This window comes from Jaculus jaculus, chromosome 14 (genome assembly GCF_020740685.1).
Source record: "Jaculus jaculus isolate mJacJac1 chromosome 14, mJacJac1.mat.Y.cur, whole genome shotgun sequence".
In the NCBI taxonomy this organism is placed as follows: Eukaryota; Metazoa; Chordata; class Mammalia; order Rodentia; family Dipodidae; genus Jaculus; species Jaculus jaculus.
This window is the reverse complement of record NC_059115.1, coordinates 13,213,894-13,241,306: the sequence shown is the minus strand read 5'-3', so window position 1 is coordinate 13,241,306 and position 27,413 is coordinate 13,213,894. Positions and strand designations below refer to the sequence as shown.

Sequence of the window (27,413 nt, the reverse complement as noted above, 5' to 3'; positions counted from 1 at the left end):
CTCACTCTAGCTCAGGCTGACCTGAAAATCACTATGTAGTCTCAGGGTGGCCTTGAATTCATAACAGTCCTCCTATCTCTGCCTCCCAAGTGCTGGGATTAAAGGTGTGTGCCACCATGCCTAGCTTCTTCCACATTTTATGTGTGTGTGTGTAGTTATTGACAACTTCTATAATTACAGAAAACAAACCATGGTATTTCCCTCCCCTCCCCCACTTTCCCTTCTGCTATCTGCCATGTCCCCTCCCTCTCTCCATTAGTCTCTTTTAATTTGATGTTCACTGGCCTGAAGATCAACAGTTAGGCTAGACTGGCTGGCTTGTGAGCTCCAGGAATCCACCTGTCTCTGCATTTCCGGTGTTGGGGTACAGACACGTGCCACCACACTCATAATTTATGTGGGGTCAGGGGAACGATTGCAGGTCCTCATACTTGCAAGGCAAAGCCCTTGACTGACTGCTATCACCCCAGCCTAATACTTTTGTCTGCTTCATGCCAAAACTTTACCTTGTTTGTGTAACTTACTATTAACAAGCCCAAGAGAAACTGATCTAAAAATCTGTGTGACAGATCGTTTATAACTACTGGAAACCTGTTTGCCAGCTTTTTCTTTGCATGTGTGCAGTGTCGTGTGCATGTGTAGATGTAGATGCATGTGCCCAGTGTGCACATAGCTAGAGGCCTGAGGAGGATGTCCAGTGCCCTCCTCTGACTCATCCACTTGTTTCCTTGAGACCAAGTCTCTTGCTGAACCCAGAGCAGTCTTTTTCAATCACACTGGCTGACGAGTGAGCCCCAGAGATTCTCTGGTCTCTGCTCCATATAGAGATACAGGTTTGTGTGGCCGTGCCCTGCTGGTTGTGTGAGTGCTGGGGAATCAAATTCAGGGCGAATCAGGCTCTCACACGTGTATGGCAAGGGCATGCTCTTACCTGCTAAGCCATCTCCTCAGCCCACAGAGACTTCGTTCAGTATAGCATTCTCACCAAGAGCATTCAGAGCTTGAATCTTTTTCTGGGCTGGTGCTGTTTGGGGAACTCAGGATATGGCAGCAAAATATCCCAGATTCTAGTAATTGGACAAAAAGATGCTATAGCCAGGTGTGGTGATGTACACACCTTTAATCCCAGCACAGCAAAGAGGCAGAGCCAGGAGGATTGCTGAGTTCAAGGCCAACCTGGAACTATGTAGTAAATTCCAGGTCAGCTTGGGCTAGAGTGAGACCTGACCTTAAAAAAAAGGTGGGGGGGGGATGGAGAGATGGCTTAGTGGTGTAAGGCACTTGCCTGTGACGCCTAAGCACCTGGATTTGATTGCCAAGTACCCACATAAGACAAATGCACAAGGTGGCACATGGGTCTGGAGTGGAAATTCTCTCTCTGCCTCTTTCTCTGTCCTTCTCTCCAAAAATAACAATAACAATGATGATGATTTTTAAAGGTAGGTGTGGCGGCCCATACCTTTAATCCAAGCACTCAGGAGACAGGGATAGGAGGATACCCATGAGTTCAAGCAGCCTGGGACTACATAGAGAACTTCAGGTCAGTCTGGGCTAGGCAGAACAAAACGAAAAGGCAATATGGCAGCTAGCATAAGGTCTACCAAAGAACTTCCATCGGTGACTAGGGCTTGTCTGCGCACTTCGCCTGAGGAATAGATGAATGTTGTCCGTCTGGCACGTGGACTGAGGTCAACAGTGTGAACTTGAGAGTTTGCAAGGTTTGTTGTTGAATTGTACCTCCCTTTCCGCAGGTCCCACTTGTTCCACATTACTGGAAAGTCTATCTTCTCCCCGCAAACCTGAGCGCTCAGCCTTGCCTCAGGATGGAAGAAGACAGTTCCCCCTCCATCTCCAACTACCGGCTGCAGTGGTATCTCAAGGAACTGAACAAGGAAGAATTCAAGAAGTTTAAAGAAATATTAAAGGAAAAATACTCGAGCTTGACAATGTACACTATCCCGCGGGCCTTGGTGGACAGCGCCGACGTGCCGCACCTGGCCTCCCTCTTGTGTGAATATTACATAGGCCCCTTCGCCTGCGCTGTAGCCATCTGCATCTTTGAAGACATGAAGATGCATATGCTGTCCAATAAAGCAAGGGAAGAGATAAAAAGTAAGGCTTGGGGCAAGTGCCGGTTCGGGGGAAGGGCTTCATGCCCAAGTCTGAGTGGGAATGGGACAGTGATTCTTGTGTCTGCCTCTGCTGTGCGAGTCTGGACTAGGAGTCATTCTGGTGTCCGTATGTGCTAGGAATTAGCATAGAAGGGAGTGGAGAAGTGGCTAGAAGCCTGAACAGCATGGCTTGAGGTGGATAAATAGGGTTCCAGGATAAAAGCTAAGCTTGGGCTCTGAGTTGACTTGTTGCTCATGGGAGTTTATGAAATCTTCCTGTTCTGACTGTTGGGTTCCACATCTTGGAAGCACAGCTCCTAGAGATGTTATGTAGGCCATTGCAAAGGTTCCATGGGATAATGGATAGAAATTGTTAGGAGCTGGAGACTTTAGTGGTTAAGGGGCTTGCCTGTAAAGCCTAAGGATTCATGTTCAACTCTCCAGGTCCCATGTAAGCCAGACACACAGTGCCACAAGCAAGGTTGCACACAAGGGGGCGCATGTGTCTGGAGTTAGATTTCAGTGGCTGGAGGCCCTGACACACCAATTATCTCTCTCTTTACCTCATAAAAAGACCAGTCTATTGGGCTTGCTTCAAAAAAAAAAAAAAAAGTGGTTAATGTCAGGTCCACACCTTTAATCCCAGCACTCAGGAGGCAGAGGTAGGAGGGTCACTGTGAGTTCAAGGCCACCCTGGGACTACATAGTAAATTCCAGGTCAGCCTAAGTAGAGTGAGACCCTACTTCGAAAAACCAAAAAATGAAAAATAAAAAGTGGTTAGCATTCATTAGAACTTAGTCAGGCTGAAGAGATGACATAGGGAAGTGCTTGACACAGCATGAGGAGCTGAGTTCAAATTCCCAGAAATCATAAAAGTGGGCACAGTGACTTGCACCTATAACCCCAAAGGGAGGGAGGCAGAGACAGGAGGATCCCCCAGAGCTTGCTGGCTAGTCAGCCTAGACAAATCCATGACCTTGGGGTTCAGTGAGAGACCTTGGATCAAACATATAAGGTTAAAGAAAGAGGAATCATCCCCTCTTGCCCACAGGACTAATCCTGGACATGTGTATTTGTAACTTAAGTGTTTAGAGGGTATAACTGGTAGAGAGTATTAAATTGATTGAAATCACTATTAGAGGAATATTAAATTGACTGAAATCACATTATTAGAAGGTATTGCTACTAGGGAATATTAAGTTGAATGAAATCACATTAGCAGAGGGTATAACTGTTAGAGAATATTGAATTGATTGAAATCACATTATTAGAGGGTATTTCTACTGGGGAATATTAAATTGAGTGAAATCACATTATCACAGGGTATAACTGTTAGAGAATATTAAATTGATTGAAATCACATTAGAGGGTATTACTATTGGGGAATATTAATAACTCACACAATCACAAATTCAAGTCTTATTAAATCTAGTCCTGTCTTTAAGATATGGCTGTACTTTTGCTGGTGCTCCCAAAAGTTGTTTACAAATAAAACCCTCAGTTTGTAGATTAAACCCTAACTGTAAGAACTTTAAATTTATATGTTTTCCATTAGATTAAGCCCTGATTGTAGGTCTTTCTGTCCACCACAATAAGGGTTTTTTTCTTAAAATATTCTATACTTATCAGCAGTAGCCTCTAATAATCCCTGGTAGTTAAGATTCAACTCTCTCATCACTAGGGCCAGGGTTCAGTTTCCAGTCAGGAAACCAATTATGTCAGGTGTGTGGGGTGGTCAAAGGATGTGTTACGAATCAAAGTACTTTATTACTCTACCCCAACTTCAGAGCAGCTTGTAGCTTTCTTGAAGGAAGGAAAAAGGAGCCGGTGGGAACTGAACGGGCATCCACCTGGCAGGCAGATGTACAATGAGCTCTAGAGAGAGTTGGCAGGTTGTGGATAGTGGCCACATGTAAGTGATTAAACCAGTTGGTAGAGCGAATGGCACAGGAACGAGATGGAGGGAGAGACAGAAGGCATGCATGTTAAGTAGGGAAAAGTAGGGGCATAAACATACAGACATGTTCAGAAGGGACAGGAAAGAGAGCAAAGTCAGTGTCAGAAGGGCTTTTATGCCTGTTGTGGTGGGGGGGGGTCAGTTTGTTGCATAAGAAACTGAGGGATTCCATGGCTGAACCCCAACGCACAAATAGGGAACAGTCCCTGTTGAGCATCATAAGTTGAAGATGCCTTTATCTGAACAAAACATGCAGGCATCAAGTAGAGAGAAGTGGGGGTGAAATTTTAAGAGGGATTGAGGATGGCTTTTTAAAAATACTTTATTTGAAAGAGAGACAGGGAGAATGGGTGTGCCAGGGCCTCTAGCCACTGCAAATGCATTCCAGATGCATGCCTCACCTTGTGCATTTAGCTTATGTGGGTTCTGAGGAATCAAACCTGGCTCTTAGGCTTTGCAGGTGAGCATCTTAATGCTAAGCCATCTCACCAGCCCAAGGATGGCTTTTAAAGACAGTTACTGACCATAATTCACTATCTCATTATATCAGCCACCCAAGGCCACACAGCAGAAATGGGAGGCAGAGGTGGTAGGACTGGCTTGAGTTCGAGGCCACTCTGAGACTATATAATGAATTCCAGGTCAGCCTGAACTAGAACAAGACCCTACCTCGAAAAAACAAAGAAAGGGTTCAAAACTGGGGCAAACTTCTCTGGAAATCAGATGCTTTTCTGTACTTGCCATACAGAACAGCCTGATTCTGTGTCCCCATCACAGGCTACTTGTGGGATAAACTGAACCCCAGGTCTTGTCTTGATTCCTCTCAGTCATTTGGGTAGAGAATGTTCTCATGTCTAGCTTCCATCATTGCTGTGATGTTACTGACTCCATTCTCTCTCTCAGTTGCAGAAAGTTTGATGCTTAACATACCTGAAGATCTTGAACCAATAAAGACTGAACAAAGAACAAATGAGGAACAAGTGTCAGGTTTGGAGACATGGTGTGGGGGTATAAAGATGAGTATGCTTACAACCATATTGGTAAATGAGGATTAGACCCCTAACTTCATTTTTTTAAATTTTATTTTTATTTATTTGAGAGAAAATGGGTGCACCAGGGCATCTGGCCATTACAAACGAACTCCAGATACATGTGCCACCTTGTGCATCTGGCTTACGTGGGTACTGGGGAATGGAACCCCAAACTGGGGTCCTTAGGCTTCACAGGCAAACACTTAACCCCTAAGTCATCTCCTTAGTCCTAGACCCCTAACTTCTGATAGTCCCATGGTATTTCAAGTCTGGCCACCCCATCAGCTGAGCCAGTGGGTTCTAAGGGTCTGGTAATTCTTCCATTTTATTGGGCATATATTCTCTGTATATAATACTAAGTTTCATGAAGACATTTTCTTTTATTATGCTTTATTATACAAGTGTATATATGGGAATGCCAAGGTCACTTACCACTGCAAATGAATGTCATATGCTTGAACTAGTTTTTTTAATTTTTTAAGATTTTTTAATTTTTATTTTTTACAGTCAGAGAGAGGAGGAGAGAGAATGGGCACACCAGGGCTTCTAGCCTCTGCAAATGAACTCCACATGCAGGCATCACTATGTGCATCTGGCTTACATGGGACCTGGAGAATCAAACCTGGGTCTTTAGGCTTCGCAGGCATCTGCCTGCCTGAACCACTAAGCCATCTCTCCAGCCCAGTTTTTACATTTCTTTTATTGACATCCTCTACACATATAGACAATGTGTCATGATCATAATCCCCTCCACACACTCACTTGTCCCCATGTAATCTCTTTAACACTTCTATTTTGACATCACAGCTCTTGTGTAGGCAGCATCAGCCATTGTAAGGTCATGAACACCATAACCACTTTGTGTCTATAAGACCATATTTCAAAGCATTCCTCTCCTTCCTTTGGTTTACGTTCTTTCTGCCTCCTGTTGTTCCACAATAGCCCTTGTGCCTTAGAGAATGTGATAGAAATGCCTCACTTAGTGCTGAACACTCCACTGTCACTTCTTCTCAGCCCTTTGAAGTTGGAGTCTCCCTGGTGGACTTACACTACTTTTTGCATCTGGCTTTACATGGGTACTGGGGAACTGAACCTAGGCCAGCAGGATGTTCAAGTAAGCACCTTTAACTTCTGAGCTGGTTATACTCAGCCACTCATAAAGGCATTTTCAGACAAAAAAAAATAATAGTTTGACCATATTTCCCACCTTCCCCTCTCCCTCCTCCCCACTCCCATTTTAATTCCTATCACTTTCTAGATAGTTTTGTGGGATTTTTGTGTGTCTATGAAATCCAGGAGGATTTAATTCTTTTGACTGCTCTTACACCAAGTTCAAAGGACTTCTGTGTTCCTGAGTCTTTTTTATTAGTTATGTACACAGTATACAGTCATGTTGGTACCCTCCTCCCTACCCTCCCACTCCGCAGGGACCCTTATCAGTGGGGAATGAGGGTTGTGCATTGTGGGGTTAGCTATTAGTTATGGGAAAAAGGCAATGTCTCTGTGTATAATGTCCAACATGAGACTCTAACAATCTTTCTGCCCCCTCATCCACTAATTTCCCTGAGCCATGTTGGGTTCATTTTAGGCCTACTTCTATTTCTCTCTCTCAAATAAAGAATAGAATGTTTAAAGAGAATGATGAGGTCTTGGGAGCCTCTGTGTCTCTGGATCTCTGATTTGGTAGGAGTTGAGTGTTCTCTGTGTCTATCTCCTTCACCCTTGTGCTGGTACCAGGTTCACCAAGAAAGCAGCTCTCTAGCTCAATTCCCCAATTGCTCTTAGTTAGGGAAATAAGCAAGAGTCGGGAGTCTTTCTTCCAACTCAGGTTGCTTCTGTCATCCTCACTTCGAGTAGCTTCTTGAACACATAGGGCACCATATATCCCATGGGTCCTTCGGTAACATGGTGTGTGTTTAGTCAGCATCAATCGGGCAGCTGTGGTGTGATCACTGGGTGGGTCTGCATCTCACAACAGGGGTGAAAGTTGACTAGGGAGGCTGCTTTTTGAAAGCCTCCATCTTCCATGGACCCTCCAGCTGGCTGCAGTGTATTCTTGTGACAGGTATTTGGCCTTGCTCTAGCTCCCAAGTGAGGCCATTGTCTTTGTGCACAAAGATGAGAACAATGAGGAGGACGGCCCCTGTCTGCCGAGCACTTGTGCATCTCAGAAGCCCACATGCCTGTGGACTGATCTTCATATGGCTGCGTATTTATTACAGATGTCCCCAGAAACCTAAGCCAGTCCCACAAAGACTGTCTTTATCAAGCCATTGAATCGTGTGTGGTACTGTTACTGATTTTGAGAGCAACTGAGTCTTTCTCGGCTCTGGATGGGTTCAGCTCAGGGATTAGTGTGCCAGACACTCAATGTCAGTAAACCAAACCTGCCCAAGCCACCACTGGCATCTGTGTCCTTGCCTTGTAACCTGAGGGGGGCGGGGGGTGGATGGGAGGGCAAGTAGAGATAGTGTAGAATGGTAGATTGAACAAGGGTTCATTGTAAAGCAGAAAGTGAGTAACTCCAGAGCTGGGAGGGCTCCCCATCAAGTAGCCATTGAGTGACTTGGATCAGGGCTTTTGATACCCTTGAGGATGGAAATTGAGTGTCAAGTCTGGGTGGATTGGATTGGTTACTTTGAATACATGTGAAGGGCTCTTGAAAAAAAAAATACACACATATATATAGTTACTTATGTTTTAATGTCATATCTAATAACTGTTGCCCAACCCTAAGATCATGAAGGTTTATAGAAGTATTTCCCTTTAAAAGCTTTCTAAATTTTATTCATCTATTAGAGGGAGGAAGGGAGAGGAAAAGAACAGGTACGCCAGGCCCTCTTGCCGCTGCAAACAAACTTCATACACATGCACCACTTTGTGCATCTGGCTTTATTTAGGTACTGGGAAATTGAAACCTGGGCCAGCAGGCTTTCCAAACAAGTACCTTTAGCTGCTGAGCCATCTCCATAGCCCCATATTTTTATAGACATAGCTCTTGAAAACATTTAGCCCTTTGATCCATTGAGCTAATAGTTGAATATGGAATGAAGTAGGTATCCACCTTCATTCTATGGAGGTCTCTGGCTATCCAGTTCCAGAAATATTCCTCCACCTGCTGAATTGTCTAGGTACTATTTCTAGTATCAATTTAATAGAGGTGTATGGGTTTGTTTTTGACTTCTCAATGCTACTCCACTGATCTGTGTGTCTGTCCTTCTGCAATACCCCACTGACTCAATTACTGTTTATTTTTTGTTGTTATTTTGTTTTCAAAATAGGGTCTCACTCTAGCCCAGACTGATCTGCAACTCACTCTCTATTCCCAGGCTGACCTCAAACTCAAAGCAATCCTCTTGCCCCTGCCTCCCAAGTGCTGGGATTAAATGTGTGTGCCACCAAGTCCGGCTTCAATTGCCATTTCTTTCAGGACTTTTTTTTTTTTTTTACTTTGTCCATGAGATTCCATAAGTTCTTGGTGCCAGGGATATCCCCATGGCATTTGGAAGCAGTTTGACAGTGTCGGGGCAGGGGGGTTCAGCTAGGATTTGGATACAGAGTGCATTGTCATGTAGTTATGTGTGATGTCACTTAATGATATTGAGTCTTGCAACCCATTTACGTGGGCCCATCATTCCACCTTTTTGAGATTTCTTTCAATTGTGTTTGTTTTGGTAAACAGATCTAATACTTTAATTTTTAAACATTTTGTTGCTCTATGCAATTGGAAATGGAATTGCATTAATTTTTTTGAGGCAAATCCAACAGACTTGGCCACATTTTATGAGAGAGAATAAGAGTGAGAGCGAGAGAGAGAGCTTGTAATACACAGAGAAGTGGCACCACACCAGGGCCTCCAGCCACTGTAATCAAACTCCAGACATGTGCGCCACCTCATATTCATTATATTATATTATATTCGCCTTTATGCACTTGCACCACCTCGTGCGTTTGGCTTACGTGGGACCTGGAGAGTAGAACATGGGTCCTTAGGCTTTGCAGGCAAGCACCTTAACTGCTGCTAAGCCACCTCTCCAGCCCAGGAATTGCATTAACTTTTGTTTACTGCCAGCATAGGAAGGCATTTCTGGAACGGGCTCTTTTGGATTTAAATCTACTGGCTAGTGTGTGAGTCTACTCAGCTCTCTGGCTGAGCCTGCTGTGTTCATTTTACAGACTTGTCAGATGAAATGTGTCTTCACAAAGCTTGTCTTGGGGCTTGGGGGAGGGTGTGTCTGGCACCTGTGTTTCGAATAGCTAACATAAGTACACTGGGAATTTTTCTTTTTCACTTTGCAGAACCTTCACCAGCTACGGGACAAGACAAAGCAGCAAAGCCATGTGAACAAGGTGACAAAAAATAGACTTATATTCTTTTGTGGCTAACCTGGAAGAAGGCCGGGTAAAGGGACAGTGTGTGACATCCTCCTGTCCCAGGTGTCAGTTCTTATGAGCTCTGCAGAGGGACACGATGGACATGGCCATGCAGTGCGTGGTGGTTTTGTCCACTCGTAGCTCATGAGGACAGGCTAGAAGGGACCAGTAATTCAGTGAGCTGTAACACAAGCTCAAGCTCACTTGACTTGTCCTAAATAGAGCTGAGTGTGGCCAACTGCCCTGTTCAGATTAGAGATTTTATCAGTCTGTGGAACTGGCATACAAGGTAAGGAGTTTCATTGTGTCCTTATTTTTATTAAGTGTTCATTGATTTCTATACGTATAGACAATATAGCATGATCATAAACCACCCCCTCCCACAACCCTCATTTTTCCCTTCTTTTTTTAAAAATATTTTATTTATTAACTTGCAGGGAGAAGGGAAGAGAAAAAGAATGTGTGCACCAGGCCCCTAGGCACCACAAATGAGCTCCAGATGCATGCACCACGTTTTAGATCTGGCTTTACGAGGGTAGTGGGGAGTTAAACCCAGGTCTTTGGCATTGCAGGGAAGCACCTTAACTGCTGAGCCATCTCTCCAGCCCTTTACCTTCTCTTTTATCACTGTGCACTTAAGCTCGCCTTGTTTCCAACTAGTCTCCCTCCTATTTTCATGTCATTTGTCCCTCCTGTTATGCAGGTTGTATGTAAGTAGCATTAGTCACTATGAGGTCATGAGTGCTATGAACACTTTCTGCCTAAAGGACAGGATTCCACAGCACTCCACCCCTTTCCCTGGCTCTTAGATTCTCTCTACCACCTCTTCCACAATGATCCCTGAGTCTTGGCGGGTGTGACGGGAAAGTCTCACTCAGTGCTGAACGTTCACTCCACTGTCACTTGTTCTCAGCACTTTGAGTTTTAGCATTTCTTATATTCCTGATGACAGCCATTCAGCTGTAGTGAGATAGAATCTCCATGTAGAGCTGTGTGTGTATATGTAATGATCTGGTGTGTGTATATGTAATGATCTGGCATGTGTTGTATGCACGTGTGGTGCTCATGAGCACCCAGTGAACTCACCTGCAGTGGAGTGCACTGGCCTGGAGTGGCTGGAGGGGAACATCAGATGTACTCCTCCTCCATTGCTCTTTGGATAAAATATATATATATATATATATATATATATATATATATATATATATATATATATATGTTATATATATGTGTGTGTGTATATCTCTATATATATGTATGTACATGCGTATATATGTGTGTGTATATACATATTTTAGTTCAAGTTGGTACCATTATTAGCCTCCTCAATGTCCTTCCTCCTCCCCCTGACCCCTCCTTGCTGAGGTATATGGGTCATGCATTGTGGAGTTAGCCCACAGTTATGGGTAGGAGGAAATGTCTCTGCATATCATGACCCAATGTGTGGCTCTGACAATCTTTCCACCCCCTCTTCCACAAAATTTCCCTGATCCATGTTGGGTGCATTTTAGGTCTGCTTCAGTGATGAGGTGTTGGAAGCCTCTGGGTCTCTGGATATCTGATTGGTAGGAGTTGATTGTTCTGTGTCAATCTCCTTTACCCTTGTGCTGGTACCAGGTTCACCAAGAAAACAGCACCCTTGCTTGTTTCACTAGTTACTCTTAGTTTCAGCTGGGGCCCTTTTGAGGTATGATGGGGTGGTTCTCTCCTTGGGATCTGTGTCTTTCTGAAAAAGCAGATTCTCCAACGGATAGTAAAATTAGCACCAGGTAAGTGGGATAACTGTTATTTTTCTTTAGAGAGTATTTAATAGGTGTAGGCCCTCTTGTAGCCCATGATTGGTGGTAGCTTGATAATGGAGAGTGAGCTCATTTTTGGATATGGTTCTGACTTGGTTCCCAGCTCCAGCTATGGGTTCTGTTCCTCTGAGCAGATCAGTTAGCCAAATCAAGAACAGGTGGTTTCCTACCATGGCTGTGTGCCACTATTGCACTTATGTAAGCATCACAACAAGTTATTTGCTGTTAAGTAGGTTAGACCATGAGTTGGTTGGACAAATATTGGTCATTTTCCCCCAGTTGCCCATGTGGCACCTTCTGACACTAGACACACTGACTGTCTGGGGACTGACTCTCTTCCAGCTTCCAGCCATGTCACTTCATGTTACATGTCAGCCGCTCATGGTGTCTTCAGCAGTAGGGTCTTACCACTAATTTTTGGTGGGTCATCAAGTACTCTGACAGAAATTTTCCATTCTTTTAGGAGATGTTGTAGGTCTGTCTGATCAAAAGCTCATTGTAGGTGATAGCCACATGCTGGTACTGGGAGTTACAAGTCAGTGCCCACTAAGAGAAGGAAGAAAAAGATAACTAATATAAGAGTTAGAGAGAAAAGAGAGATACAGAGAGAGAGAATCTATAGAAGATAAAGGTCAGTCTTCATCATACCCTCTCCAGTGTCTTGTGGCTCAGGCGTTCTCTCTAAGGGCCTAGTGAAGGTTCAACCACTTGGTCTGCCTTTTAGGATGTAGAATTTTATGGTACCATTGCCATTTGGGTCTAGATTTGTGTCTCCCATCCCCTCCTTTGCCCTCCCCTCCCTCCTCACCCACCCTATTGTCTAGTCCTCGAGATGCTTGCTGGGAATGTCAGCATCTTGGGTAGACTCAGGTTAGGTGCTGTAGATGAGTGAGACTATGTGATGATTATCTTTCTGTGATTTGGTAAGTTCACTGAGAATGATCTGTTCCAGGTTCAACCATTTTTCTTCAAATTTCATTGTCATTTTTTTCTTACTGCTGTGTAGAATTCCATTGTGTAGATGTACCACATCTTAGTTATCCATTTTTCTAGTGATGGACATCTGGGTTGATTCCAGCTCTTAGCTATAAACATGGTTGAACAAATCTCTCTGGACTGAGGCTTGAAGGTTTTAGGGTACATGCCCAGTAAGGAAATAACTGGGTCTGTTGGCAACTCTATAGTCAGCTTTTTTAGGAGTCTCCATATTGCTTTCCAAAGTGGTTGTACCATCTTAAATTCCCACCAACAGTAGATGAGTGTTCCTATTTCTCCACATCCTCACCAGCATTTATTTTCATTTGATTTTGTTGTTGTTGTTTTGGTTTTTCGAGGTAGGGTTTCACTCTAGCCCAGGCTGACCTGGAATTCACTATGTAGTCTCAGGGTGGCCTGGAATCCTCCTACCTCTGCCTCCTGAGTGCTGGGATTAAAGGAGTGCGCCACCATGCCCAGCTGCATTTGATTTTTTGGTGTTTGCTATCCTTACTATGGTAAGGTGGAATCTCATAGTTGTTTTAATTTGCATTTCCCTGATGATTAGGGATGATGAACATTTTCTTAAGTGTGTGTTTGCCTTTTGTATTTCTTCCTCTGTGAACTGCCTGTCCAGCTCTTTGCCCCATTTTGTGAGTGGGTTGTTTGACTTTTTATTGTTCAGGTTTTTGAATTCTTTGTAGATTCTAGAGATTAGGCCTCTGTCCATTGAATATTCAGCATATATTTTCTCCCATTCTGTGGTAATCTATTGGCTTTGCTTATTGTATGTTTGTCTGTGAATAAACTCTTCAGCTTCATGTACTTCCATTGATTGAGTGACTGTTTAAGATCCTGTGCTACTGGGGTTTTGTTCAGTAAGTCTTTTTCCATTCCTATATCACGGAAAGTTCCTCCTACATTTTCTTCCAGTAGTAGCCAAGCTTCTGGTCTTATATTGAGGTCTTTGATCCATTTGGACTTGAGTGCTGTGTATGGCGAGATGTGTGGATCAAGTTTCAATTTCCTGCATATGGTTATCCAGTTTGTCCAGCACCATTTGTTGAAGATGCTGTCTTTTTTTTCCAGCCTGTATTGTTAGAGCCTTTGTCAAATATCAAGTAGCTATAGTTGCTTGACCCAAAGTCCGGATCCGCAGTTCTATTCCACTGGTCTATACTCCTGTTTATATGCCAGTACTAAGATGTTTTTATTACTATGGGTTTGTAATATAGCTTTAGATCAGGTGTGGTGATGCCTCCAGAGGTGTTTCTTTTGCTGAGGATATGTTTGGATATCTGAAGCCTCTGCCTTTCCATATGAATTTTGAGATCATTTTTGTCTATCTCTGTGAAGAACAATGTTGGGATTTTAATTAGGTTTGCTCCTAAAGCCCAAATAATAGTTAATGGGGAGAGACTGGAGGAATTTCCATTGAAATCAGGTGCAAGACATTGTTTTGCTCTCTCACCTCTGCTCCTCAATATAGTACTTGGAAGTGCTAACTCAAGCAATAAGACAGGAGAAAGAAATAAATGGGATACAATTTAGAAAGGAAGAAGTTAAGTTAGCTGTATTCGCTGGTGACGTGATTCTTTATGTAAGAGACCTGAGAGACTCCATTCCAAAACTCTTGAAGGTGATTAACTCCTATAGCAAAGTAGCAAGATACAAAATCAATGCACAAAAATCAGTAGTCTATTTGCAAGTGACAAAGATACAGAGAAAGAAATAAAGGGCATGGTCCCATTTTCAATAGCAACGAAAAAAAAAATACCTTAAAAAAAATACCAAAGAAGTGAAAGATCTCTACAATGAAAACATAAAAACACACAAAAAAAGAAATCGAGGAGGACTTGAGAAAATGGAAAGACCTCCCATGCTCCTGGATAGGCAGAATTAACTTTGTGAAAATAGCGATCTTACCAAAGGTAATACACAGATTGAATGCGATGCCAATTAAAATGTCTTTGGCTAATTCTTACTTGAGTTGGAGTCTCTTTAAAAAAAAAAAAATGGGCTGGAGAGATGGTTTAGTGGTTAAGCCACCTGCCTGCAAAGCCTAAGGACCCATGTTCAAGTCCCCAGATCCCACATAAGCCAGACTCATGAGGTGATGCAAGCACAGGCTGCATAGAGCACTAGGTGCTGCCCGTAGGTGGTGTTGGACTGCAGTGGCCAGAGGCCTTGGCACACTAGTTCTCTCTTGGATGTGCTTGCTCGCTCGCTCTCGTTAAACAAGATAAACTAAAAATACACTTAAAAATATTGATTTGCATGTGGGGTGTATGTGCATGCCACTTATTTTAAGAAGGTGCCTCGGGCTGGAGAGATTTCTCAGTGGCTAAGGAACTTGCCTCCAAAGCCTAGGAACCTGGGTTTGATTCCCCAGTGCTCAAGTAAAGCCAAGTGCACTAGGTGGTACGTGCATCTAAAGTTTAGAGTGACTAGAGGCCCTGGAGTGCCGTGTGTATGTGTGTGTCATAAATAAATATGTAAATGCTTGGTTTTGCTTTGCTTTATTATTATTTTAAATACTTGTTTCAGAGAGAGAGAGAGAATGGCTGTGCCAGGGCCTCCCGCTGCTACAAACAAACTCCAGATGCGTGCACCACTTAAACATTTTTTTTTTAATTTTTATTTATTAGAGAGCGACAGACACAGAGAGAAAGACAGATAGAGGGAGAGAGAGAGAATGGGCGCGCCAGGGCTTCCAGCCTCTGCAAACGAACTCCAGACGCGTGCGCCCCCTTGTGCATCTGGCTAGCGTGGGACCTGGGGAACCGAGCCTCGAACCGGGGTCCTTAGGCTTCTCAGGCAAGCGCGTAACCGCTAAGCCATCTCTCCAGCCCTTAAACATTTTTTAAAAGGGCCTTATGTAGCCTGGGCTTGCCTCACACTCAACATGCAGTGCTCAAGACTGCCCTTGAGAGCTAGAAAGGTGGCACAGCAGCTAAAGGTACTTGCTTGCAAAGCTTGATGGTCCAGGTTCAATTCCCTAGTACCTACATAAAGCCAGATACACAAGGTGGCATATGCATTTGGAGTTGGTTCGTAGTGACAGGAGGCCCTGACATGTCCATGCTCATTCATTCATATTCATTCTCTCTCCCTCTCCCTCTCCCTCTCCCTCCCTCCCTTTCTCTCTCTCTCTCTCTCTCTCTCTCTCTCTCTCTCCCCCCCCCCCTCTGTGTGTGTGTGTGTGTGTCAATTTTTTTTAAGTATAGTTGCTGGAGAGACTTCTCAGCAGTTACAGATGCTAGTTTGCAAAACCTGGGGATCCAGGTATAATTCCTCAGTACCTACCCATGTAAAGCAGACACACTAAGTGGTACATGCATCTGGAGTTGATTGGCAGTGAAGAAGGCCCGAGTACACCCATTCTTTCTCTCCCTCCGCCACCCCTCTGTCTCTTAAATACTTTTGTTTTTAAGTACAGTTTAGCGGGACATGGTGGTGCACGCCTTTAATCCCAGTACTTGGGAGGCAGAGGTAGGAGGATCACTATGAGTTCGAGGCCACCCTGAGACTCCATAGTGAATTCCAGGTCAGCCTGGGCTAGAGTGAGACCCTACATTGAAAAACCAAAAAAAAAAGTACAGTTTATAACCATCTCTTATGTTTTCCAAGCCCTGTACTCAAAATGTTAAATGTTCATTCTGTCTTAATTCACACCCTAAGAGAAGATGTCAATCTCACAGAGAAACTGAACCAGAAAATGTGACAATCTGTCTTCACTGTGATGGGTGCCATACAGTAGATGTTGGATCCCTAGCAAGCTCTGACCTGAAGGGGCATGCTCCCCTTTGTCTAGAACAGAATCCCCTGTTATTTCCCAGGAACCTACTGATGGAACTGCAAATGCATACTGGTCTCATAATTCTAGAACTTTAGACCACAGGACTCATGTCTTCAGCTCCCCCAAGTGTCTCTATCTTTCAGAGACTGCGGGTAAATGGTTGGTGTAGATTAATAACTTAAATACTTTAGTACCCACAAGGCACCTGACCCCATTAAAAATTCTGAAGACCTGGCCCAGCACAAGAGTAGCCCATGCTTAGAATCTACTGAAGAATAGTATTAAAAAAATAATAATAAAAGAATACATCAGGTCTTATGGGCTAAGGAGAGAATCTAATAAAGGGACAAGTAAAGATACTTTGTAGAATGTTCTGGAGGCATGACAGCTCATTTTAATGGTATATTGCTCAGAAGTAGCAAGACTAGGCTGGGGATGTACCTTAGTTGGTAAAGCATTTGTCTAGGCTTCATGAAACCTTGAGTTTGGTCCCCAGAACCACATAAACCAGACTTGGTAGAAAATCAAAAGTTAAAAGTCATTCTTAGATACATACGTGCGTGTGTGTGTGTGTGTGTGTGTGTGTGTGTGTGTGTGTAAAGTTTCAAGTGTGCCAGGGCTGCATGACACCCTTTCTCAAAAGAAAGAAAGGCTGGAGACATTGCTTAATGGTTAAGGCACATGCCTGCAAAGCCTAAGGACCTAGGTTCAATTCCCCAGAACCCACATAAGCCAGATGCACATGGTAGTGCATGCATCTGGAATGGCTGGAGGCCCTGGTGCACCCATTCTCCTTCCCTCCCCTCCCTCTCCTATACCCTCTCCCCTCCTCCTCTCCTCTCCTCTCCTCCTCTCCTCTCTCTCTCTCCTCTCCTCTCTCTCTCTCCTCTCCTCCTCTCCTCTCTCTCTCTCCTCTCTCTTCTCTCTCTCTCTCTCTCTCTCTCTCTCTCTCTCTCTCTGTCTCTTCTATCTCATAGATAAATAAAATATTTTCCCAGCACTCATGAGGCAGAGGTAGGAGGACTGTCATGAGTTTGAGGCCACCCTGAGACTCCATAGTGAATTCCAGGTCAGCCTGGGCCAGAGTGAGACCCTACCTCAAGAAAAAAAAAAAATGAGTAAAAAAATAAATGAATAAAACACTTTTTAAAGAAAAGAAAAAATATAATAGCAAGAGCCTTACATGTAGGCTTTCTGACTCAGGCCAAATGGTGGTTGTTGAATGACATATATTTGTACATATTTATAAAATGCAGTCTTTTTTATTTTAGAGAGGGTATTGGCATGCCAGGGCCTCAACCACTGAAATAAAACTCCAGAGACTTCCACCACCTAGTGGGCATGTGTGACCTTGCACTTGCCTCACCTTTGTGCATCTGGCTTATGTGGGATCTGGAGAGTCGAACATGAGACTTTGCAGGCAAGCACCTTAACCACTAAGTCATCTCTCCAGCCTGAAGTGCAGCATTTTTAATAACATTTTTATTTATTTGCAAGCAAAGAGAGAGAATGAGCACACCAGGGCCTCTAGAAACTGCAAACAAACTCCAGATGCATACCCCACTTTGTGCATCTGGCTTTACATAGGTGCTAGGGAATCGAACCCGAGTTATTAGGCTTTGCAGGCAAGTACATCAATTGCTGAGCCATCTCTTCAGCCCAAGTGTAACATTTTTGATTTGTGTGTACATAAACTAGTGACCAAGTGAGGGCAGTTAGCACATCCACCACCTTAAACTTCCATTGTTTCTTTATGGGAAGTCCCTCCAGGTTCCTCTCGTCTATATTGAGTATTTTTTGTGAATTACACTCATCATACCACTGTTATTTTTACTAAAAGTAAGATTTTTCTCCAAATTTTCTCTCTTCTCATGCCCTGTCCTGGAGGTGACCCATGGAACTACAAGGCCCACGTGATCACCAAATTTGCCACCCATGTGAATGTACGTCCTGGTTTTGAGAGCTCCGAAATGCAGGCGTTGGTTGCTGCCTTCAGTCCTGACGAGAGTGGCTTCCAGCCTCACACCGTGGTTCTGCACGGGAAGCCAGGCATTGGGAAATCGGCTCTGGCCAGGAATATCATGCTGGGCTGGGCACAGGGAGAGCTCTACCATGGCATGTTCACCTATGTCTTCTTCCTCTATGCTGGAAACATGAAGTGGATGGAGAAGAGCAATTTTGCAAAGCTGATTGCCAGGGAGTGGCCAAACCCCCAGGGCCCGGTGGCAGAGATCATGTCCCAACCAGAAAGGCTGCTGTTTATTGTTGATGGTTTTGATGATGTGGACTCTGTCCTCCAAGACGATGACATGAGATTCTGTGAAAACTGGGAGGAGGAGCATCCTGTATCCGTCCTGATGTTTAGTCTGCTCAAAAAGGTCCTCCTCCCTCAGTGCTTCCTCATGATCACCGCCCGGGACACGGGCGTAGAGCGGCTCAAGTCAATGGTCGTGTCTCCCCGTTACTTGTTGCTTGGAGGCATCATGATGGGGAACAGGATTCAGCGGCTCCTTGGACACATCACCAGTGACCATCAAAGGATGCAAACCCTCCATTCCCTGATGAGCAACCATCAAGTGTTTGCCCAGTGCCAGGTCCCCGCGGTGTGCTCGCTGGTCCGCGAAGCTCTGCGGTTGCAAGAAGGGCTGGGAAGCCAAGGCACCCCCGCCTGTCTCACGCTCACGAGCCTCTACAGCACTTTCATGGTCCATCAGCTCACCCCGCGAGATGCCTTCCACACCTGTCTCAGTCGGGAAGAGCGAGCCACTCTGATGGGCCTCTGTAGAATGTCTGCAGAGGGAGTATGGAATATGAGGTCGACGTTCCACAGTGATGACCTCAAGGCCCATGGGCTAAAAGAGTCGGAGCTCTCAGCTCTGTTTCAGATGAACATCTTTCTCCCAGACAGCCATGGCGAGCAGCGTTACACCTTCTTCCACCTCAGCCTCCAGGATTTTTGCGCCGCTTTGTATTACGTTTTGGAAGGGATGGAAAAATGCAGTGGCTACTTGCTATTAATGAAAAACATGCGGAGCATAACGGAGCTTAAGCAAGCAGGTTTCAATGCCCACCTCCTCGGGATGAAGCGCTTCTTGTTCGGCCTCATGAACAAACATGTCATAAGGGCCCTGGAGGTTCTCCTCGGCTGTTCTGTGCCCCTCACTGTGAGACAGAAACTTCTGGACTGGGTCACTCTGTTGGGTCATCAGGTCAACACTACCACCCCGGTGGATATCTTAGAATCCTTCTACTATCTCTTTGAGACTCAGGATGAAGAGTTCGTTCGCTCGGCACTGAACAGCTTCCGGGAAGTGAGGCTTCCAGTGAAGCAGAGGATGGACCTGACCGTAGCTTCCTTCTGTCTCCAGCACTGTCGGAATTTGCAGAAGGTCCGGCTGGATGTCAAGGACATCTTCTCAGTGGACAAGCTAACTGAGATGTACCCCTTTGCCCCACAATGGTGAGTACCTCAGGAATTTTATCCTGTACCAGTTACTCATTTTTTGCATCCGTGTTCTCTGGTTTCACATAATTTCTGAAGACATCAGGGTCTCAGGTCATTCCTTGAGGGTGAATCATAGGCTGAAATGACAAGACCTGAGTCGGGCTCATTGTCAACAACTGGGTGTGTGTGTGTGTGTGTGTGTACACATGCATGTACTCATAGAGGTCAGAGGACAACTTCGGGTGTGGGTCCTCATAGATTCTCAGCTTGATCACATTGTTCAGCACTGCATTTGCCAGAATCACTGGCCCATGAGCTTCCTGGAAATTCTCCTGTCTCTGCCTCCCTTGTGAACAGTGGCAATATGAATAGCGCCAGCGTGACAGACCCGCACCATCACAACTAGAATGGTTTTTTTAGTTGTATTAGAAAGGTGGAGGGGAGTGGAGAATGGCCTCGAGACACATGCACCACCTGGTGCATCTGGCTTTATGTGAGTACTGGGAATCAAACCTGGGTCCTTAGGCTTTGCAGGCAAGTGTCTTAGCCACTGAGCAATCTCTCCAGCCCTGTAATTTCTTTTTCTTAAGGCCAAACACTGCATTGTGTGGTGGAGAGAGAACTCATCTTTCTTCATTCATCCTCTGGTGGACATTAGGGGGTTTCTCATCTGGGCTGTGGTGAATGAATGTGACAGTGAATGTGAGAGAAAATTCTCTTTGCAACCCCAAATTTTAAGTCTTGGGGGTTCATACACAGAAGTGAAATTGATGAATCTTAAGAGTTCTGCTTCAGACGTCCTGAGGAACCTCCATCCTGTTTTCCATAGCAGCTGCACCATTTCACAGTTGGGTGGGGGTAGCTAGGATTTCAGTCAACGAGGCTGGTGGGTCCTTATTGGTAAGGAACAGCCCTGGAGAGCGGGAGGGAGAAGGGGGAGGGTGTTGATGCCGCTGGAGGCTGGATGACAACCTGGTCCTGTTGAGCATCGGGCAGCATCCACTGTGCTGGCCTCATCCCTGAGCCACCCTGCGTTGCCATAACAGGCTGGTTTTCCTTCTGTTGTTACTAGTTGTCTGTATCCGGGTGAGTTCATTGTCATGGGATCACAAAGGATGAGGAACATAGAAAGGAGGATATGTGGGCACAGTTTTGTGGGGGAAAGGAGAGTATAGCTCCCTGGGACCAGGGAGGGCCTTGATACTGGATTGCCAAGGTGGAGACCTTATTTGGAGTTTTAGTATATAAAATAACAAAGAGAGTGGTTTGATTAGTTTAAAGGAGAGCCCTCCAGTCTGGATAGGCCCCTTAATTAGTTCTGGGACCTTTTCCCTCCCTTTTATTATTTTTATTTGAGAGACAGAAAGAGGCAGACAGGGATAAAGTGTGGACATGCTGGGGCCTCCTGCAACTGCAAACAAGCTCCAAATGCATGAGCCACTTAGTGCATCTGGCTTTACATGTATATTGTGGAATCAAACCTGGGACATCAGGCTTTGCAAGCAAATGCCTTTAAGCACTGAACCATCTCCTCATCCCCATCTCTCCTGTAGAGACTTCACATTGAATGAGAAGTGGGCCAACCTCATGGCATGAAATCTGTATTCCCAGATTTTTCTTACATGAGGCTGGTAGTAGGGATCCCCAAGGCTTTCTTACCAGGTGATTCCAGTTGGGGGTTCTGGGTCAGTGTCTCAATGGTAGGATTTTTGCAGAAACTAAGGGTCGAGTCAGTAGGAAACTGAGTTATTATACTGGTGGGCTCAGAGGAGTTCACAGTCTAATTTCTCGACCCTGAGCTCTGGTGACTCAGCATTTTATTTTCTAAGGTTTTTGAAAAATGATTTTATGGGGCTGGAGAGATGGCTCAGCGGTTAAGCGCTTGCCTGTGAAGCCTAAGGACCCCAGTTCGAGGCTCAATTCCCCAAGACCCACATTAGCCAGATGCCTCTTTCTCTCTGTCGCTCTCAAATAAATAAATAAAAACATTAAAAAATGATTTATGTATTTGTAAGCAGAGAGAGAGATAGGGAGGAGAGAAAATGGGACCTTCAGATGCTGCAAACAAACTCCAGATGCATGTGCCACTGTGCATCTGGCTTTACGTGGGTACTGGGGAATCAAACCCAGGTTTGTCAGCTTTGTAAGCAAGCGTCTTAAATGCTGAGCCATCTCTCCAGCCCACTCAGGGTTTTTATAGGTAAAATGGTAGGCAGTTTGGCATCACCATGATTTTTTTTTGTTTTGGTTTGATTTATTTTTTCAAGGTAGGGTCTCACTCTAGCCCAGGCTGACCTGGAATGCACTATGTAGTCTCAGGGTGGCCTTGAACTCAAGGCGATCCTCCTACTTCTACCTCCTGAGTTCTGGGATTAAAAGCATGCACCACCACACCTGGCTTCACCTTGAATTTATTACTGAGTTAAAATTCTGGGCTAGGGCTGGAGAGATGGCTTAGTGGTTAAGCGCTTGCCTGTGAAGCCTATGGACCCTGGTTCGAGGCTCGGTTCCCCAGGTCCCACGTTAGCCAGATGCACAAGGGGGCGCACGCGTCTGGAGTTCGTTTGCAGAGGCTGGAAGCCCTGGCGCGCCCATTCTCTCTCTCTCTCCCTCTATCTCTTTCTCTCTGTGTCTGTCGCTCTCAAATAAATAAATAAAATGTTTAAAAAAAAATTCTGGGCTACATGACTGAGGACATCAAGGGGAAAATTGCAGAAGAGAAGGCCATTAGCTCAAGGCTACACTAAACAGATCACATGTTACAAGCAGGATGTGGCTGCATGGTTTGGGAGAAAGCTCAGTGCCATGCTGCCTCCCCATTGAAGGCTTGCATGATAGAAACCACAAAGCAGATACGGCCTTGGGGCAAAGGGACTTACAGCACATCGTGTGGCTCTGGTTTCTGGGTGAAGTTTCTTTCCCCACAGGTATTCCTACAGCATAATCTCATGGGATGTTCCTAGTGTTTCGTCAAGGCGTGTGGACTTGTTGTTCATTTGGGCCTGTGACGCTGACTGAGTGCACACAAAGGAGGGGCTTCCAGGGCTGAGAGGTGGCTCAACGGTTAAAAGCATTTTCTTGCAAAGACTAATGTCCCAGGTTTGATTTCCCCAGTACCCATGTAAAGCCAGATCCACAAAGTGGCACATGCATCTGGAGCTCAATTGCCGTGGCAAGAGTCCCTGGCATCATTCTCCATCTGTGTGAGTCGATCTGTGCCTCCCTCTCTCCCCTCCTTCCCCTTCCCTCCTCCTCCCTTCCCTTCCTTCCCCTTCCCTCTTCCTTCCCCTTCCCTCTTCCTTCCCTCCTTCTCCTCCTCCTCCCTCTTGTTCTTTTTCTTCCTCTTCCTCTTTCTTTTCTCCCCCCTCCTTGGAAATGAATGCATAAATTTTAAAAGATGGGGGTTGCCTTGTTCTTAATTTTTCTGAGAGGTAGGTAGAGAATGGGCATACCAGGGCCTCCAGCCACTGCAAATGCACTTCAGGTACTCTTGGGCCTCCCTATGCATCTGGCTTACGTGGGTCCTGGGGAATTGAACCTGGGCCCTTTGGCTTCATAGGCAAGCATCTTAACTGCTAAGCCATGTCTCCAGCCCCTTGTTCTTAATTTTTATCACTGTGACATTGTTGTGAATGTCTCTCACATCTATCTACAGCATCACGTACCTGTGTGTCTCTCTGATGTAGGAACAAGCAGAAGGTCCTTGTTAGTGAGTGTTGGGGAAACTTCTGCTCGGTGCTCGGCTCTCACCCGAAGATGGAGCAGCTCGACCTGGGCAACAGCGTCCTGAATGAGTGGGCCATGAGGATCCTGTGCTGCAAGCTGAGGCACCCAGACTGTAAAATAAAGAGTCTGATGTAAGGTCACTCTAACCGCATGCAAGAGAATCCTTCTCCTGGCTGTGGTGCAGCTCTTCTGTCACGAGAAAAACTATCTGTAATCCCAAAAATGTGTATTCTGAGGGATAAGTTCTATGAGAGAGACAAGAACTGAGTTCCCAAAAACACAGGGTGGGGACTGGCTAAAGGCCTTATAGAGACAGGTTCACTTACTTATTGAAGCAAGTGCATTTAATCTGGGGTTTGAAGGATAAATAGAAGCTGGTTATACTAATGAATGTAAAAGGAGCATATTTGCAGCCAGTGGCAGAACATGATGTAATAGTGAGGGCAGTGCACATGAATTATGTGGCAATTTTTCTATATATTTTTTTAAATTTTTATTTATTTATTTGAGAGCGACAGACACAGAGAGAAAGGCAGATAGAGGGGGAGAGAGAGAATGGGCGCACCAGGGCCTCCAGCCTCTGCAAACGAACTCCAGACGCGTGCGCCCCCTTGTGCATCTGGCTAACGTGGGACCTGGGGAACCAAGCCTTGAACCGGGGTCCTTAGGCTTCACAGGCAAGCGCTTAACCGCTACGCCATCTCTCCAGCCCAATTTTTCTATATTTTTATTTATTTGCAAGCAGAGAGAAAGAAGACAGAGAGAATGGGCACACCAGGGCCTCCAGCCACTGCAATTGAACCCCAGGTGTATGTGCCTCCCTGTGCATCTGGCTTTATGTGGGTCTTGGGGAATTGAACCTGGGTCCTTTGGCTTTGCAAACAAGCCCCTTAACTGCTAAGCCATCTCCCCAGCCCTTGTTATCTTCTTTATAATGTTTTGTCTTTGTTTTTGTTTATCGAGGTAGTGTCTCACACTAGCCCAGGCTGACCAGGAACTCACTCTGTAGTCCCAGGCTGCCCTCAAACACACAGCGCTCCTCCTGCCTCAGCCTCCCAAGAGCTGAGGTTATAGACATGTTCCACCATGCCTGGCTTTTTTAAGTGATTTTATTAGCCTGTATGAGCTTTACATAACAATAGGTTTCATTATGACAACTTCATACATGTCTAGAATGTATCTTGATCTTACTCACCCATCATTTTCCTTTTGTGTCTCCCTCCTACTCCCCCTGAACCCCTTCATCTCCCCAACTAGTCTCCCTTTGATGTCTTGATTTTTTTTTTTTTTTTTTTTGCTTTGCTTTGGTGGCACATGGGTAAGGGGTTCCTGATGGGCACCTTACCCGTGGCTACAACATTGGTCGCTGGCAGATTGCTTAACTGTCTTTCCCTTGGAGCCATCTCCCACTTCACTAGCTGTCTCACCTTGGGCTCCCACTGTGCCCTGTAAATCACGTGCTCTGTGTCCTCACTGTGCTCCGGATGCGACAGGAACACAGCACGGTGCAGAGCTCCTGACATGCACAGGGCTTAAGGGAAGCTCGGACTCCCCTCCCGACCACCAACTTCCCATCTTCCCATGGCTTTTCATGGATTCCTCCTGCAATCCTGGGTACATATCAGCGTCTGTTTCCTAATGTAAATAGTCCTACGTTCCACGTGCTGTCCTGACATTGGCTATTGCTTCAGCTTGGCTGGGCGTCCCTGTAGGTCCATTCCACTCTCAGATAACTACAATGAAGTGTAACTCTTCCATTTGACTCGATCAAATGTCTGCCCCCGTATCTCACATGTCCAGCCTATGCCCTGCAGGCCCCAGGCTTCCCAGCATGTTTGTAGACGACATCACGCACTGGTGTCAAAAGGTGGGGCTGGGTGTGGTGGTGCATGCCTTTAGCTCCAGCACTCAGCAGGCAGAGGTAGGAGGATCCCCATGCATTCTAGGCCAACTGGAGACAACATAGTGAATTCCAGGCCAGCTTGGGCTACAGTGAAAAAAGATGGGGCCACCCACATGAAGTTCCCTAAAGCAGGATTTCCTAATTCACTGTTCCTAGGGCCTGGTACATCAAGGGACTGGGGAGATGGCTCGGTGATTAAAGGTACTGGCTTGAAGAGCCTACCCACCCAGGTTCAATTCTCCAGCACCCATGTAAAACCAAACGCACAAAGTGGCACAAGCTTCTTGTGTTCTTTTGCAGCAGTGAGAGACACTGGCTTGCCAATAACACACACACACAGAGACATAAACACAATTAAAAGTATCAAAAATAATAAAAAAATAAATGCAGGGCTAGAGAGATGGCTTAGTGGTTAAGACACTTGCCAATGAAACCTAAAACTCATGCTGAAATCTCCACGTCTCACATAAGCCAGACACACTTTCACAGAAGCAGTTCGTTTGCAGTGGCTAAAGGCTCTGGTGCAGCCAGTCTCTGTCTCTATCTCTCTCTTTCTCAAAATAAAAAGTTTAAAAAATAAATGCAATTCAGGATGTAGAGATGGATTAGTAGCTAAAGGCCCTTGCTTGCAAAGCCTGCTGGCCTGGATTTAATTCCCTAGGACCCACATAGAGCCAGATGCATAAAGTGGAACATGCATCTGGAGTTCTGTTGCAGCAGCAAGATGCCCTGGTGCCACCCACTCATTTTCCCTGTATCTTATCCCACCAAATACACTGGGCATGTTAGAATGTGCCTATAATCCCAGCACTTGGGAGCTGGGGGCATTAGAATCAGGAATCCAAGGTCGCCCTTGGCTCCATAGCAAGTTTGAGGCTAGCCTGGGCTACATGAGACTATCATCACTAAAAAAGAAAAAAAAAAGCACACGCAAACAAATACAGATCTGAGGGTTGGCACTGGGGTAAGGTAACAAGGGAAAGTTGGGTTTCAGTGACAGGTCATCTCTCACCACATCTCTTTGACTCCTCTGTAGATTAAACAATGCAGACATAGCTGCTGGTCTCCAGCACCTCTGGATAACTCTTGTCCACAACCCTAACTTAAGATACCTCAACCTGGGAGGCACTCGCCTAAGGGACAAGGACTTCAAGTTAGTTTGCAAGGCGTTGAGACATCCAAACTGTTTTCTGCGGAGTCTGAGGTGAGTCTTGAGTATGGCTTTCTGGGAAGGAGGTTGTTTTGTTTTTTGAAATAAGATTTTTTTATATTTATTTGTAAACACACACAGAAAGGGAGAACCCATACAGAGAGAGAATGAGCACACCGGGGCCTCTTTCTGCTCTAAATGAACCCCATATGCATGCGCCAGTTGGTGCACCTGGCTTTACATGGGTACTCGGGACTCGAACCTGGACTTTTAGGCATTGCAAGCAAGTGCCTTAACTGCTGAGCTATCTCTCCAGCCCTGTTTATGTTTTGGGTTTTGTTGTTGTTGCTTTTTGAGGTAGGGTCTCACTCTAGCCCAGGCTGACCTGGGATTCACTAGTTTCAGGCTGGCCCCAAACTCAGAGGTACACCTAATTCTGCCTCCTGAGTGCTGGGATTAAAGGCCTGTACCACTCAATTTGGGTATGATTTTGTCTGCACTCTGTTTTGAAATTATAGAATATTAAAATGAGGCACATAGACTTTTTTTGGGCAGGGGTTCAAGGTGTAAGGTCTGTCTGTAGCCCAGGCTGACCTGAAATTCACTATGTAGTCTCAGGGTGGTCTCGAAATCACAGCAATACTCCTACCTCTGCCTTCCAAGTGCTTGGATTAAAGGTGTGCACCATCACCACCTGGCTCCAATGGCATACTTTAGGAGATGGATAGGAGTGGGCTTAATGTCACTGGCTTGTGTGTTTGAAATAGTATATGTTCTTTTTTATTAGAGAATGGGTGCACCAGGGCCTTTAGTCCTTGCAAACAAACTAGATGCATGCACCCCCTTGTGCACATGTGTGACATTGCGTGCTGTCGCTGTACATCTGGCTTACATGGGATCTGGAAATTTGAACATGAGTTTTGAAGGTTTGCAGGCAAGTGCTTTAACCTCTAAGCCATCTTTTCTAGCCCAGGAATACTATATTTAAAAAAAAAAAAAAAAACTTTATTTATTTGAGAACAGAGAAGGAGGGAGGGAAAGAAACAGAGAAGATGGGCGCACCAGGGCTTCTTGGCACTGTAAATGAACTGCAGATGCATGCACCACTTTGTGCGTCTGGCTTTAAGTAGGTACTGGGAATC

At 45.2% G+C, this 27,413-nt stretch overlaps 1 protein-coding gene across 1 annotated transcript in view; it reads left to right on the top strand.

The window, feature by feature from the left end:
* Window positions 1-27,413, top strand: part of Nlrp5 (NLR family pyrin domain containing 5) — a 69,510-nt gene that overhangs the window by 16,589 nt on the left and 25,508 nt on the right. Inside the window, 5 exon segments of the mRNA XM_045133323.1 lie at window positions 1,719-1,774; window positions 1,776-2,112; window positions 17,935-19,507; window positions 23,179-23,349; window positions 26,158-26,325. Of these exon segments, the coding sequence (XP_044989258.1) occupies window positions 1,719-1,774; window positions 1,776-2,112; window positions 17,935-19,507; window positions 23,179-23,349; window positions 26,158-26,325 (2,305 nt within the window).